General features: G+C 37.7%; 1 protein-coding gene across 6 annotated transcripts in view; it reads right to left on the bottom strand.

Moving 5' to 3' along the window:
- NRXN3 (neurexin 3) overlaps positions 1-16,430 on the bottom strand; it is a 907,297-nt gene that overhangs the window by 121,980 nt on the left and 768,887 nt on the right. For all 6 annotated transcript variants that reach the window (XM_059850080.1, XM_059850081.1, XM_059850082.1 and 3 more), the window contains one exon: positions 12,030-12,201. In XM_059850080.1, coding sequence (XP_059706063.1) covers positions 12,030-12,201 — 172 coding nt within the window. The remainder of the gene's footprint in view (positions 1-12,029; positions 12,202-16,430) is intronic.

The raw sequence follows: 16,430 nt of genomic DNA, 5'->3' as shown, positions 1-16,430 counted from the left end.
TTTACCAGAAATCATTGTTGATAAGGTTTATGCTCGGTACCTGGACCTCATACAATCATGAAGCAATGAACACAAACAGATGAGAACAGTTCAAAATATCTGAGCATTCAGTCAGGATACACATGCCTGTGTGAACAGCTGTATACTTTGGCATGGAATTGTTGGGAAGACCAAGCTATCAGGATATACCCATATCTCTTAGCATGTAATTACTATTCATGGACAATGGCTGGACGTCAAAGAAATACAGGGAAAACCACATGGATTGTATCTGTTTTGATCCACTGCATCTCAGGCACTGGGATGGGACTCAAAAGCCTGTGGTAAGTATATGAATGCAATGCCAATACTTAGGAATATTCCAGGGTTCTTAAATCAGATACCAGGTGAGAACAATTAGGCAGAAAGATGCATCAGAGCCGTATGGATACTGTATCTTGGAATATTTTAAGTGATCATCTGATATAGAGCAAATCTAGGACTAGGAAATCATAAAGCTCAAATCTTCACAAGTTTCAGTTTATGCTGTACTACCATTGTCAAAGGTTAATACAACTTTTCCTAGGCATTCACTCTGTGTTGCAAGAATTTATCTTACAAAGAACCCTAGTCAGTAAAACTAAGCTAAGAGGATAGAAGTGAGATTTGAGAATCAATACCATCAATGGAAAAAGAATCAGAGAAATAGAGGAAAATTAGAGATGCCACTAAACTACCTAGGTTTTGGTTTGTTATGGTTTAAATTTGGCTGAGCAATGGGGTCACAATGCAGTAAAGTAACTTCTCCAGCTGCAGAAGAAGTGGGAGTATTTCCACACAATCATGTCTTCCTGAATAAATCAATGAGGGGAAAACAAGGAAACATTTGCTTTCCAACTGAGAAATACAAATGTTATTACGGTAGATTTGATACAAACACATACAGTTTATTTGACTTCATATTTCAGATCACAAACTAAATGCAGAAGTAGGGCAATTTATTTCAGAAGGACATCTTCTGGGGCATATTTTTGTTGATGCCATGGTGGGTTACTGTAATTCTCTGGAGCATCAGACACTTGACACGTCTCAGACTCAATAAGCTTGATTAGACAAATAATCAGGCTCTGGGAAGATAGAGAATCCCAAATCCAGGACCATTGGAAAGAAGTGTCATTTGGACCACTAAAGCAAATTTTCTGTTAATGTATTTGGTATTCATCTGTAGATTTTACATATTAGACATCTAGTCTGATTCAGGATGAAGTAAGAGTGTTGCTACACTAATTCAGCTAACAGCTTAATATACAATACATACAGAACATATCTCTGTTTTTTTGGACAGCACCAAAAAAACTTTTACTCAAACTGTCAGTACTTTCCGGTAATATTTTCTCTATCTAGGCTATAAACAAAATAAATATTTTGGCTAAATTAAAACTAGTATTGCCTCTGAGGCATGTATTTTCATGTTAGAAGAACTTTTTATGTGATTGTCATGTAGCAGTAATAAAGACTGCTAGAGAAGAATACTTCTTATTCCTCTCCACTCTCCCTCAAGGACTATCAGTGGGATACTGGGTCAGAATTAGATGGTCATAGCAACTTGTATAAAGATACTTTTCTGGGTTTACTTCCTTCCTCAGGTAAACTCCTTCTTTCAACCCTATTGCTGTTAAATCATACTGTGCTGCTTGCTGTGCTTCATTACCTTACATGTCTTCATAAAGACCCATGCATTTCCCTCTTTCTTGATTCCAAGCTGACAAATTCCAGTGCTTGATAGGCTGCCATTCACATGGGCTTGAGGTACTTAGTGAAAGTAAAACTACAGCTCACTCAGACTGAATGCAGGGTGTTGCAAGAGTTCAGAGCAGTTTTAAGAAACAAAACAGGAGCAATGGATACTGGAAGCTGCAATATAACCACTTGTTTATTTGTTTGTTTTCTGTCTTCTCTTCTGTTCTGAAAAACAGAATTTGGAAGACAGAAAATCCTTACAACATTTTCATGAAACTCTTGAGGATGGAGCAAATAAGCAATAAACCACAGCTTCATTTTTTTCTGTGGAAAAGTCAAGCACAAAGTACATGGCAGTTGAACTCTAAGCATAGTGGCAACATTTATGTAACTTTTATATCGTGTCAGATCCTATCCCATCATCCAGTATGGAAACCCGTGCATTAACATGAGGTTTTTTGCACAAATTTCAAAGTATGTTTGTTTGTTGATGACCTCATATGTGGAGTTTTATATGTCATTGGATACAGGGGAACAAAACTTGAGTGTTCATATCAGGTAGCCATATTTATCAGTTTTCCAACCCTATAAATATATTATAGATGCTATGGCCCTGGAGTGACAAGCTACAATCAACTCTTGATTTCATCAACTTGTCATGCTTTAATCATCCCTCTTGGCAGATCTTTCAACATATGCTGCAGTACTGCCTTCAAAATGTGCTTCTCCAATTCTGTTTTATTAACCCTGTCTTTTTATATGTTTTAGGCTCATTATGAAATGCAGTAAATCTGTCAAAGGCACTTTATATGCTGTCTCCAATTCATGCTGATAGGAAGCATCTGAGAGCTCATTTAAGTCCCACAAAATGAGTACAATGTGAAAAGTCAAAATCCACAACAAAGTATGCGACAAGAACCCTGGTGATCACATTCAGCCTACAGGGCTACTCAAAAATCAGTTCTCTTGTTCCTTACTCATTGCCCACTCAGAAGGACATTTGGATAGGAAAGAATTAAGACCACAGTGGGATCTTGTAGCGCCAAGAAAAAAATCCCTTCAGCATGCAGATCAAGCAACATATCTTATTAATGATTCTAAGTCATCCAGCACAAGATCCACTTTCATGAAGACAACTGGGTTCAGCCAAACTTCTTACTATTACCTTGGTTTCAGAAGCAAGGTTTCAGAAGTGAAAAGGAGATCATAACAGCCTCAAGTCTGAGGGAAGGAAAAGATTGCTACAGGTTCACAAGAAGGCAGAAGCCAAAGTTTTTGTGGGGAGTTGAAGGGTGGAAAAAAGAGGAAATGACATGTTAAAATTATTCTGCAAGACACAGAATGAATTTGGGGGAGGAGGACTAAGGCTCGGAATAGCACAGAGAACAAGAAATTTCCTTTAAGGTTCCATTTCTGAACATTTGTAAATCGCTGAAGTGGTGCAATATAAGCCATGTAGAGGTTCTGTGCAGGGAGAAGTACAAACTTAGAAAGAACTTGTTGCAATGACTCAGACATCTCCATTAGTTCTGCTTTTGAGTCTTCTTTTTAAATTTCACAATCAGCATTGGACTTTACATCATTGACCTCACAAGAACTAATAATCACAACATTGTATATTATTTACAAAATCAGTGCACATGTCAGCTGAAGAAAGGATATGTCGTTGTTTCCTAATTTCCCCAGTGATGCTACTATTACACCATCTACACTTACCTTCTTTTTCTTGTCTAATGCATTATAAATTAAATAAAGCAAAGTTGGAAAAGGTAATATCCCATTGATAACAGTTAAAAACAGACAAGCTTTCAGAAACAGAAGATGCAAAAAAATTACAGAAGGAGAAAACTATAATGCCACTGAGTAAAAAAAAAACCACAAAACTGCCATGAAGAACTTATATATCGTGAAATGAGACTGATTTTTTCAAATCTATTGGGCTGACTGATAAAAACTATTAACCTTCAGTAGTTCTGCCTATATAAGTGAAGACTAATACAGATATCACACACTATTTCTCCACAATTAAGGCACTCTTATTTTCTAGGTTTGTCAGCAGGTACCAAAACAGAGCATAGAAAAGTCAGCTCAGTCCCCTGCTTCAGTCTTGGGAAATCTACTGTCTCCCCATGTTCAGCAATAAAGCCAATGAGATGAACTCTAGCATGCACAAAGAATCTGGATACAATCTTGTGAGACCTTCTGTTTCCAGGACAAGATGGGTATAATATGTAAAAATCAGCAATCATGAGTGGGAGCTGCCCTGTATGCTTTACATCAAACAAATCCTTGCTAAATTTTGTCTTTAACAACTACAACAACCACTGCATTATCTGAGGAAATTCCTCATCATAACAAGCTCTTGTGTGTTTTGTGTAATTCCTTTACAAATAACCTTGAGCCTTCTGTATGTCCTCTTAATATCTCAGGAGAGGATCTCATTTTCTCCTCCTCTCCTGCCTGTCTTCCCCAGCACCATCTCCCCCCCCCCCTCAATTATCTCTTGCTGTCTTCTGGGTGGTTATGTTTAATCTCAGGATTAGGCAGAAGCCTGCAGTTTGCTTTGAACAGCTTATCAACTTCCAAGAGACATTTACAGGGAGAGAAAGACTCCAGTTTTGATAGCAGTAATTGTATTTAGCTTGTAAGATACAAGGCTATTTATCTCACGGCTGGGAAATCACAGAGGGAGAGAAAGAAAATGTTGTCGATAAAAACTAAATAAAGCCAAAAATAAGGGAGAGAAGAGAAGAGAAGAGAAGAGAAGAGAAGAGAAGAGAAGAGAAGAGAAGAGAAGAGAAGAGAAGAGAAGAGAAGAGAAGAGAAGAGAAGAGAAGAGAAGAGAAGAGTCCTTTCAGTAGAGGGATGAGGTGGGAAATGGACCTCATTGAACAAAAAGATCGTGCCAGTTGTGGAAGGAGACTGAAAATAACAAGGGAAAGGTAATAAATGGCTTAAGTAGGACAATAAATGACCTGTTTTAAAGCAGACTATGAATTCTCATTCAATAGTCACAGCTGTGTAAAACTCATGGAATTTTACTTGTAGAGATGGGTAGAACCATTTTTAGAGATACTTAGAACCAACATTGCATTTAAAGATAGCTGGATCTGTGGATATCCACATCTCTGGAAATGAAATCTGCTTTTTGGTTTTTCACAGAAATTTACAAAAGTACCCATCATGGGTTGTGGAGTGCCATGCAACACTTACTACTTAAACCAGCTTCAGGTTCCTCTTTTATAAAATGGCATTTCCATTTCACATTAGCAGTATTCGGTCTGCTCTTGACAAAACAGCCTCATGCTTCATTTTCCCCACCTTACAATTCCTGTAAAATCTCTGATGCTAGCTTAAGTTCTCCTACTGTATGATTCCATTTTTAAAGTGTCTACAATAGAATTGTTTGGGTATTTATGAAAAAAGAATAGGATCTAGATATTTTTAATTTTATTAGGCTGTAACCATTTCTAATATTCCAATTTGGTACAATCAAACAAGCATGCAAACAGGAAAGTGTTAACATCATCTCACTGAGAAATATTCAGCACTTTGCAAAAGTATCAGATGGGTAACAACAATTTAAAATATGCCAGATTCCAATTATTCTGATACTTTTAATCATAGAATACTTTTCCTAAAGGAAGAATAAGATGGAACCAAACTTTCAATCTTATCAAGACAAACACAAATACTTCAAGTACTTTCCACCACCATAATAAATTCTCTACAGCTAAAACAGATGAAATAAAAAATACATCGATTTTTTTTCTATGTTACAGAGATGCAGTATATAATTTCAGGTGTCCCAAAACGTGTCTCAAAATCATGAAATTTTCCCAAAGACAAAAGACCACAAAGTGAAAAAAAATGAGAAAAACTGACAGTCATGAGATTCTTTCTATAGCCTTTGTTGCATCACCTTTCACTTATAGGCAGAACTATAACCTCTGCCTGACATTGTCTATTTCTTTGTAAGCAAGTAGTTGAGACTAGACTAGAATATTTGGAAAGTAGCTACAACAATTATCTAGCTCAATCAGGGTTGGCCAAAAGTCAAAATATGTTCTTAAGGGCAGTATCCAAATGCCTCTTAAACAGTTATGGGCATGAGGCCTGCTGACAATCTCTCTAGAAAAATGGTTGTTTGACCAGGCTGTCAGTAAAGTAATGCTTCCTAAGATCTATTGTGAACCTCCTCTAGCACAGCTTTGAAACACTCCTACATGTCCTAGCACTAAGGACCATGGAAAAATAGCACAGCACCTGTCTCTGCTTCCACTCCTCAGAAAGCTGCAAAGAGCAATGTCACCCCTAGCCTGCTTTGCTCCAAACTCCATGACCCTGAAGTCCTTAGCCCCTCTCCATAGGACATGCCTTCCAGCCCTGTCGCCAGCTTTGTTGCTGTCCTCTGGACATCCTCATGGATCTTCACATCCTTCACAAATTATGGGACACTACCAGGAGTGAGACCACACAAACACTGAATAGAACAGGATAACCACTTCTTTTGACTGGCTGTCTGTGCTGGCTTTTATGCTCCCCAGGACATGGTTTGCTGTTTTCACTGTCAGGGTCCACATAAGACTTACACTGAGCTGCTGCCCACCAGCACCCCAGATCCCTTTCTTCAGGGCTGTCCTCCTGCCACTCCTCTCCTAATTCCTAATAATGTCTGGTGTTATCCTGCTCCAGGTGCAGAATCCAGAATTTGTTCTTGCCTAATTTTATCCCATTAATAATTTTCCAATGCTCTCTTCCACCTAGAATCCCCTTCCTGTCCCCTGAAGGGGTCAACAGCACCTGCCAGTTTAGTCTCACTAGCAAACTTTCTACAGCCACTACCTTCCCTTCATGCATGAGATAGGTGAGCTTACCACAGAAGAATGAATATTTTGAACAGAACTGTCCCTGGAACTGAACCCTAAGAACAGCTCTGGTGACCAGTTGCCAGGCAGATGTAACCCCATCCACCGCAGCCCTCTGAGCTCTGCAGTTCAAGTTCAGCCAGTTCCTAACCCAGTGCACTGTGCACAGCTCATCCCACAACTTGTCTGGAATAGTGCTGTGAGGGATGGTATCACAAGCATTGCTAAAATCCAGGGAAAACTACATCCACTGCCTTCCCTTCATCCATGAGGCAGATGACCTTACAATAGAAAGACATAAAATTAGTTACATGGAACATTCCCCTTGTGAACCCATGTTCAGTGTGCTTTATGACTGCATTATTCTTTAAATGCCTTTCAATAGCATACAGTATAATCTTCATCATGTTTCCAGGAGCTGAGTTTAGACTAACAGGTCTGTAGCTCCCTGTATCTTTTCTCACACCCTTCTTATAGCCTGGAACAGTAGTGGCTAGATTCCAGTCAGCAGGGACCTCCCCAGACACAAAGAACCTTGTAGATAATTGAGAGGAGTCCTGCTGCCAGCATCCTTCAGTATTCCTTCAGTTAGCTAGAAAAATTATTGAAAAAAGCAAGTAAGAACTCAGCCAGTTTTCTTCCCTATCTTACATAAAGTGCGTGGCACAAATCAAGCTACCTCAGATCTTTCCACCTAGCAAATGAAGAAATACATTTTAGCAAGGTTAGGTTGATGCTTTTCACATTTTATATAGGTAGGAGAATCTCAACCATTATCACTCTGACCTTTTTCTGGAAAGCTTATTGTTTTAGACAAGGACTTTGTCTCACATAGACTAACAAAGATGTAGCTCAAATTGGATTGCTTTCAAATGAAATTGCGAAAAGAAGATATGCCCAACAGTACAGGAACATTCAATCCTTTGAACTGGAACTACTCTGAAAGAAAATCCCAGCACAGATATCATGGTCTCAGAATCAGCTTTTTGTTTTATAGGTATGCACTTATCTGGCCAGAGCAGTCAGTTCTGCTGCCAAGAGCTAACTGTCCAGCTTTCCCAGAAATACAATTTCCTCTCAGAAATGTACTTCAGAGACCGAATGAAGTAGGGGCATAGAGGATGAACTATTTTTTTCCTTTTATCCATAGCAAGAAACGTGCAGAATAATGTAATTTGAAAGGGCAAAGACTACTGCAAGAAAACTGAGAGATAACTCAAGAATGATAAAGGGGAAAAATATAAAATATGTACTGTATGGATGAAATAGTGAACCCTGGTAATAATCCAGTTGTTTAATACTGTCTTAATTCTTCTTTCTAAAATGCATTAAAAAATCCAGGCTACACTTGTGTTGCTGGATCATGCATTTCTTTAAATGACAGCTCCTTCCTACCTGTTGCCTTCTTTCCTTTAATCTTCTCCTTTAAAACATTACTTCAATAAGATTTTTTTTTAATCATGAATGCTCTTACTCTACAGCTTCTCTTCGCCTAGCTTTGTTTTGGGTTTTTTTTCCTACTGCAGAAAATGTAGTTGGTGCCTGGATGAATGAACAGGAGTATCAGGCTTGTTTTGACATACACTACAAATCTGGCAACACACAAAGTATTTTTTTGCAAGGAAAGACAGTGAACTGAGTAAAAAAAAAAATGTCCTGCTTAAGAAATAATGAAAACTTAAGGACTGAGGTATCCCAGTTCTGTGTAAAAAACTGAAGATTTATTTCTAACTGTTCTGAAAATTTCTGTAACCTGTCTCAAATTTGATGGGTTTCATTTTAATCAAAACAAAAATATGTCAGATACTTCCTCTTCCTGAAGTCTGGGTCCAAACTTGCTCAAATTTCATCATTAAACAATTTATTTAGATATAGAGAAAGTTCTCCCCAGGAACATAAAAGCAGGAAAAAAACAGTGACCAAACACAACCTATTTTCTGGGAGATACTTGAAAGGATGAAAGAATGAGAGACAACAGAAGGGAGGAAGTCACAGAAAACTGTAATTTAGACTACAGCAAAAGTTTTATACCCTGACTGAGAAAAATTCTATCACATTGTGATCATCCACTTAATGAATCAAGCATGAAGAAATTGGCTATATCAGTACAGCCTATGGAAGAAGCCCATCTCCTTACTGTGTTCTTGAGAGAGAGGAGAAAGAACAAAACTAATGCAAATAAATCAAAGACAGCCCAATGGTTTTGGCTGAACCACAACAGCTAAATTGCAGACAGCAGCCTTTATGTTAATGCTACTTCTTTGACATCTCCCTATTCTCAGGAGCTTTGTATCAGATACCTATACTGGGCCACTGTTCTGTCTTACTGTTCAGTAACAAGTAACAGAAACTCTGGTACCTTGAGATGGTACTGAAGATGAGAGATCATCCCTAGTAATTTGCATTATTTCAGTCACAAAGCCAACTTTAGTTCCAAGTTAATTCCCTCCTTTACCATTTTTCTCTAACCTTTTTCCTTACAAGAAAGTGTAAAGCTCATGTTGCAGGTGACTGGAATGCAATTGGATGCTATAAAACCCAAAATGTCAGTGCCTGAGTTGTAAGTTTGGTGTCATTCTATTTTCCTTGTCTTTTATTTGAAGTTGTAAAAATACAGCTTTGAAATCTTTTGGTCCCATTGGGCTAGTTTCAGTTAATTTCAATTTAACTAAAGACTGTATTTTAAGGAAAGCCAATATTCTCTCACTTTGCTCATTTAATGAATATCCAACGTTTATTTGTACTTTTCATTGAGCAAGTAATTATGAACCTAATGTATAATCCTTCCACAAGTAATAAAACTCAGAGAGTAGCATGGAAACGCCATGCAGAATGCGGCCCTGACTGAAGATTGCACCGTGTGTGATGACAAAGAAGAAACATCAGAGAGTTTATAAAATTTGTAAACATTAGGGTATAGCACTGTGTGGAAAACCAAATACACATGAAATTGTTCATTTAACAGAAAACACAGTGTGCCCAAGCAAGCATGGTCTACAAATACATTTTTTAAACACTACAAATAACCGTTTCCAGAATTCATATGATGCTATGTGAAACACAGGGGATTGCTCAGCTACTATCACCCAAGTTTGATATGAATTTAAATTTTCAGCAGGTTCCAGTGGAAACACACTGGATTAGCCTGGGTCCATCCAACCACAAAGCCTTTACAGAACTCAATCTCTGCTGAACACAGGTTTGGTCTTGCAGTCAGATCAAAAAACAACAGTGCAAGTTTGGGTTGGGAAAGACAACAAGTAATTAATTTTAAAAGTTCCTGTTCAGTCTTTTTTTCAAACCATTGACTGCACCGAAAATGGGACTAATAAGTATTGGTTTCCTGCAATAATTGGTTCATTGAATCTTTTCTGAATCTTAGGCATTCATAATGCCACTGTATTATATGGATATTCTGGTATTTAACATGAATTGACATCAAGCCACAGTCCTTTTCTTTGGGAAGGCTGGAACACTGCCTTCTTCCCTTGGGGTTTTTATGTTTGTTTGTTGGTTTGCTTGGGTTTTTCCCACAGTAATGTAGTATTTTTTTGCCTATTTTTTTTTTTAATTTGGCTAAAATATTGGTTTGAAAGAAGTATGAAACAAGTAAGGGAGAAACCTGAACACACAAAGTATGGTCCCATAAGCCTTATTTTCACAGGGACAGGCTGAAAAATTCATCATCTACAAACAGACAAAATTGAAATACGTGCACAGAAAGGAAAAGGTGTCTGGAAGATAAAGGTGTCCTTTTTTCTTAGGGTACAACTGCACACACTCAGTACTAGCCCAGAATATAAGATTAATGCTGATTCCACAAAACCATACATCTTCTAATGAAAACAGAGAAATATCTTTAGCCTAGGCAGAAGCCCAGGGTACTGAGGTAGTCTCTGAGTGTGATTTATTTTCCCTTAAAAAAAAAAAAAAATCTCTAAAGCATTGAGCTGAATATTTTGTTTCTTTACACGAGAGACATACCACAGCAAGCAATATAAGAAGAAAATTTTTTTATAGGGTTTGTAGTGACTGTAATTGACTGCCAACTGGATTGGAGGTATTTCACAAAATAATTGATGAAAGGAGCAGAAGAAAGATCCTCAGCTGGACCTTTCCTCTCAAACCAATGGATAGCAGAGCTAGAACCTAACACAGCATATCCGTTATGGCATTCTTCAAAAATAATTTTTTCACAGAAAAAGTTAATAATTGAAATGTATCCTTTTGCATATACCTCACAAAACACTGACAAAGGGACATATGTAGTAGAGAGCAATATAGCACAGATGACTCACTTTTAAAAACCTTCCTGTGTGCTTTCTGAGGGAGTAGAAGAGATGAAGTCATCCCCTTGGAGTAATTTATTATTATAATGTCACATAAATTAGTATATAACTTCAAGTTAGAATATTTCCTATAGTTTGAGTTTAAGTTTCTTTTGAACAATTCCTACACCACTAGCAAGAAATCTTCCTTTTGTCTTGAGTTACTACTGCACAACCTAGAAATAAAGAAATGAATGTTTCTTAGTCTCAATATCAAAAACCAAGATCATGGCTTGACCTTAGGAGACATATGAATAGGAGAATGTGGTTAACACTGGAGTTTTTCCCTTTTGTTCATTCTTCCTTTTATAACCATGCACATCATCAGATCTCAGCAATCTAATACACTGTCAGCAGCACACAAAGCAATCTGTTTTTCACTTGGTCTAAGTTTGATCTTTTAGCATGGTGACAAAGTATCATGACATTGTGATTTGCCAGTGGTGGGATAAAACATGTGACGGTGTATCAAGAGTTAGTTATTCACTATTTCTGGTGGATTAAGGGTGATAATTTCCAAAGATATTGAATTTTCCCACTGTATTTTGACAGAAAGTCAACTAGGAGTTGTCAGTTTCGGTTAGATGCTGTGTTAACCTTTGTATCTGCAAACCTAAGAAAGAAAGTGAAATTCAGATGATAAAAAATTATGAGGCAAGCATAAGGTCTGCTCAAATACTTCCTTATTTTCCATGTTCTTTACATTTCTACTCTATATTTATATAGACAGTATCTGGGGTATGGCTAGAGTCTTTTTCATTTCACAGCTCCCTTTCATAAAGTCTGTTCAAAACTTTTTACCCTAAATATTTAGAAAATATCACTAGTAGCAAAACCAAGTTTGTCATTGACTGGCTTTGTAGAACCAGGATTCACTTAGAGACCTCTGAAATAGCATGATCTATGGACATCATACCACACAGTTGGCATGCTTATTCTTCCAGTGTAAAGGACCATTCATTTGTTTTCCAAGAGGCAGAATATGCATCACCAGGCTCGTGAATTTATTGTCGGGATGAAGCAACAAAGATTTATATAGCAACCATTTGTTATTAAACATTAGGTTATAGGCACAGATACACTGAAAGAGGGAAATAAAGGAAAATATATGTACCTGTGGGGTAGTGTTCATTCACTGGCCAGCTGTCAACCTGAAGTGTTGCATTGCCACCATTCCTGGTAAAGCGTACCACGTGATATTTGCCATCATTTACAGGTGTGCTTTCCTCTTTAATAGAAATGTCCACTGTGCCAATATTGAAGACTACACCAATCTTGCCTTGCTCCTGAAAGAAGAAAAAAAAAATGTTTTAAAATTGCTGCCACTTAAGAGAATGTTCTTGGCCTTCAAGTCTCTAGTGGGTAGTTCTGCCGGTAGATGGCACTGGAGAATACACAGAAGTGTCATTTTGAGCTTCCTCAGGACACATTTCATTGGTTCTGCTTCAATGCAAACACTTTCTTTCACACTGCTCTTTACAGCATTCACCTGAAGACAGTGACACATTTGTTCCCATAAAAAATCACAGAAGACAGGTGAGAAACCAGGCAACAAATTCAGGAGATGTAGATAAAGAGTTATTGGCGCAACATCTCTACTGATTATTACTAGTCACTCGTTATATAAAATGCAGCCACAGACAGGCTCTTATCTAAACACCTGTTTTGTTCTGTTATTCTTCTTGGGAAACAAACAGTCCTCACTACCCAAAAAATAATTGTGAGATCTAGCAGGAAGAATGCAGTTAGAAGATGAATGGAACTCCAAGGGAGCAGAAGTGTCATTAGCTGACTTCAAAATCCGGAGGGAAGCTACCTAAGAGACAGGAGCTGCCCATCTTATTTTTCTCCATCACACAGCAAACTGTGCCTTACCAATAAAGCAATGTTTTCCCAAAACTTTGCACCAGTCACTGACTGAAAGGGAAGAGCAGGCAAAACCTGTTATAATAGCCACAACACTTCCTTCTGTGGGTCCCCTCAGGTGATTCCAAGTAATGACCATATTTAATGACTTTAAGTTGCAAAATACACACCCAGATTATACTCTGATTAGATATATGCATTTAATACCACTGACTTAAACAGCAACAGAAATTCTCATCACTGTACAATTAAGAGGAATGCATCTTCAAACACTCAGTAAGGAGAGGCACAATATGCTAGTGTCAACAACTATGAAGGCATATTAAAGGCACTGCAGATATCCAAAACTGGTACAGACAGGCAGAACTAAAATGTATCATAGAGGAAGTCAATATATTTGTTAGCTATCCATACTCTAAAATTGAAACAACAGACAGTAGATGACCATCTTCTATGCAAATATATTTTCCCTGAAAAAACCTGAGGTATAATATAGGGTCACAGGACAATTCTGTTCTATTTACTACCTTACATATCTCCTTAGAGGGCAGAGGACCCCATTTTTAGGGCTGTTACCCTGACTTTACTACATTCACATTAGCAAATCTCAGCAATAAGAAAGGAACTTCTGCTCTTGTACTTGATGGCCACCTTGGATTCATCTCCTGGATTTATTCCTGCCTCCTGATATCAAAACATCTTTTTCCGAAAGTTTCACCATGTTTCAATTTCTTAGAGAGGTCTTTCTGATTCCTGCTTCACCTTACATTTCAAAGCTTTCTCATACCAAAGTACTCATCACAAATTCCTTGTATCTTCACTACCCTCCTTTTTTTTTTGACATTTTCTCCCTAACACTAAGTTTCCTTGTGTCAGACTACAAAATTATTTTAGGAAAGGAAAGAAAACAATCCTGTAGCTGAAGAGGTCATGAACAGTGGTTCAACTACTTGAAGCTTAGCACTGAAACCGTAGGCATCTTGGTTTTTTTCTCATTAAACCAGTAAATTTTAGACTGTGCTAAATGTATGCTGGATAGAAAGTTTCATGTACATTCATACTGTTATTCTTTGAAGGGACTTTTCTTCAAGATAACAATACCGTCCTTCTCTTTTCACTGGACCTTGAGGTAAGTGGGTTGCTGCTCCCAGCAGATGCATGAAATCAGATGCCATTTGGAAACAACCATTGTTTCTTCTCTTATGCTAGTCCAAAAATAAGTGAAGTTTCAGTTAACAAAGATTTATTTCAGATAAAAGCATTGCTGGCACAGCTTTACCACTTTGACATATGAAGTAAGTGATCTCCCAACTCTGTTTTAGCAAATCTTTTGCTGGCAACCATATAATTATCTTTACCTGCATAGCAATTACCAAAGAACACGTGACTAATGTTTCCTCAAAGACTCAAATAATATATAGGTAGCCTGGCTACTGATATTGTGGTTTTACAAGATATTGCCTTACAGTCAGCCTAATGGATGACTTCTCATATTGCTTTTTAATTGCCATCAATACACCAAGCTTCTTTGGCAAACTGTGACTGCTCTAAAGAGTCCACCTTGGTCAAGGTATAGCATGAGCAGGTAAGATGAAGACCAGCACCTTTTCTAATGGAACAGATTAGAAGTACCACCACAGAAGAAGAAGGAATTAAAAGCTATTCAGCAGAGTGAAAGCTGCATACCTTCAAGCCTACAGGCTTAATGAGGCAAAGGTAAAAACTTGCAGGTGGGGAAAAGGATGGTGGGAAGTTCAATTAATCTCTGCAGAATGAGAAAATGTTTCTGATTTCTCCTCAGAGGAAAAGGAGATAGCACCTTTCACCATTTCTTTTCCAAGGGCTTGAAGGAAAAGACCTATTTAAAGAGCTAGTGATAAGAGGGCAAACTGGGAAAGAGATAAGATTCTGGAAGCAGAGGACTGCAAAATGCCAGAGGCCTTTAGTCTGATGGAGAGAAGGGGGAAATGAGCAAACTGGTGCCTTCCCCATCCCAAGAGGCATCCCCCCCCAGAGCCAGAGAAAACAGCCCTTCTAAAAGCAGTGTAACACTTTGTTGCAATTAAGAACTGCAAAAATTTGTCTAAAAAAAAAATCATGGTTCTTGGGGACAGTCTATTCCAGCTCTCCTCAGATCACTCTTAGGCAGAGCTCCCTGTGACTGTTTAACTTGACTTTTGCAGAATCACAACTCCTGAGACTCTTATTTGGACTGAGTAGGAACTTGTCATGAAAATGGTTTTGTTCCAATTACCAGAATAAAACACAACACAATATGTCAAAGGTAGGGCTACTGAAGCCAAACTGCAGACACAGGCCCCAAGACAGAGTTTATTTATGATATTTTAAATCTCCAGGGCACCAGACACTATGAAAAAATTAACAATTAGTTTATGCATTCCTTGCAGAAGAAAAAAAATAAGGTAAAGCAAAAGACAGAGAAAATCCTACAGCAGAGAGCAGTGACCATGGACACAAGGGGCAAATCCACAATTTATTTTCAACATCTCTTCAATTCCAGTTTCTTGCACTATAATACTTCATTAAAAACAGCTTTTACCAAGACCTACCCTCCTTCTCAATCCAAAAGACAAGCTTTGCTATTATGGTTTAACCCTTTGTGATGGACATAGTCTATCGTTCCTTTCCCCACACATTCAGCTGGTGGATTTTCTTTCCACATAACCAAACAAAGGTATTAACTAGACCAGTAAATATGTGACAAAGAAAGGTTTATATTTGAGCCACTACCTATAACATTTATTTTGTAGCTATAGGAAAAAAAATCATAACTATGCAGCAAGGGAAAAGGTGAATACAGAGCCATACAGAGCAAACAAGTTACGTGGTCTAAAAGGGTTCAAGAGAATTTTAACAGTGTAATTTTTTTCCTCTGTATATAGGTATTAACTGGGTGCCCCAAAAACTTTCCATGAAAAGGAAACCATTAATTAACGTCTTTGAAACCTCCAAGTGACATCAAGTGCTGGCACTATGTCTTGGAAAACTGAGAACCATTTTATTTATAAATAATGAAGTGTACTCAGCATTCAATCTATCTTACTTTTTCTCTTCTTTCTTTAAGGCTACTGCGCCAAAAAGGATTTTTAAAGTTTTTTCAAGAATTTCTGCTGATTTGTCCCATAAAATTGCTGCCCTCAAAAGCCACATTACCACTTCATTCCTTACAGTACTTCTGGAGATAAACTTCTGCCATTATGTCTCCAAGAATTTAGAAATATAATTATGATCACATAATGGAATGGTTGTAGATAAGTTTAAAGAACAAAAAAAGCACAAAGTACTGAGGAAAAAAAAAAATTGTACAAGGCTTCTCCTTGACCTGTCTACTCTACACAGACTCCTGGCAACAGTTTGTTATATGCATAATTACCAAACACTTTCAACATTATTAAATGACACAAGAGCTAATCTACAGCCTGGATCAGGAGATCAGCAATTTATTGCTTGCTCTGAAGCATTGGCTCACTTGGGCCACCTTTTCTTTTACCTTTCTGTAAACCAGATTCTTTATCTGTTACAGAGGAGTTATAGACACCTATCTTTCCAAGCTCTACAAGCCCCAAAAATCCAGATATATTTCACTTAAACACTGATTATATATACGGATTATATAAATGTTTGGCCA

The sequence above is a fragment of the Haemorhous mexicanus genome, chromosome 6 (genome assembly GCF_027477595.1).
Source record: "Haemorhous mexicanus isolate bHaeMex1 chromosome 6, bHaeMex1.pri, whole genome shotgun sequence".
Lineage (NCBI taxonomy): Eukaryota > Metazoa > Chordata > Aves > Passeriformes > Fringillidae > Haemorhous > Haemorhous mexicanus.
The sequence above is the reverse complement of the archived record's forward strand: the minus strand, read 5'-3'. Positions and strand labels throughout refer to the sequence as shown.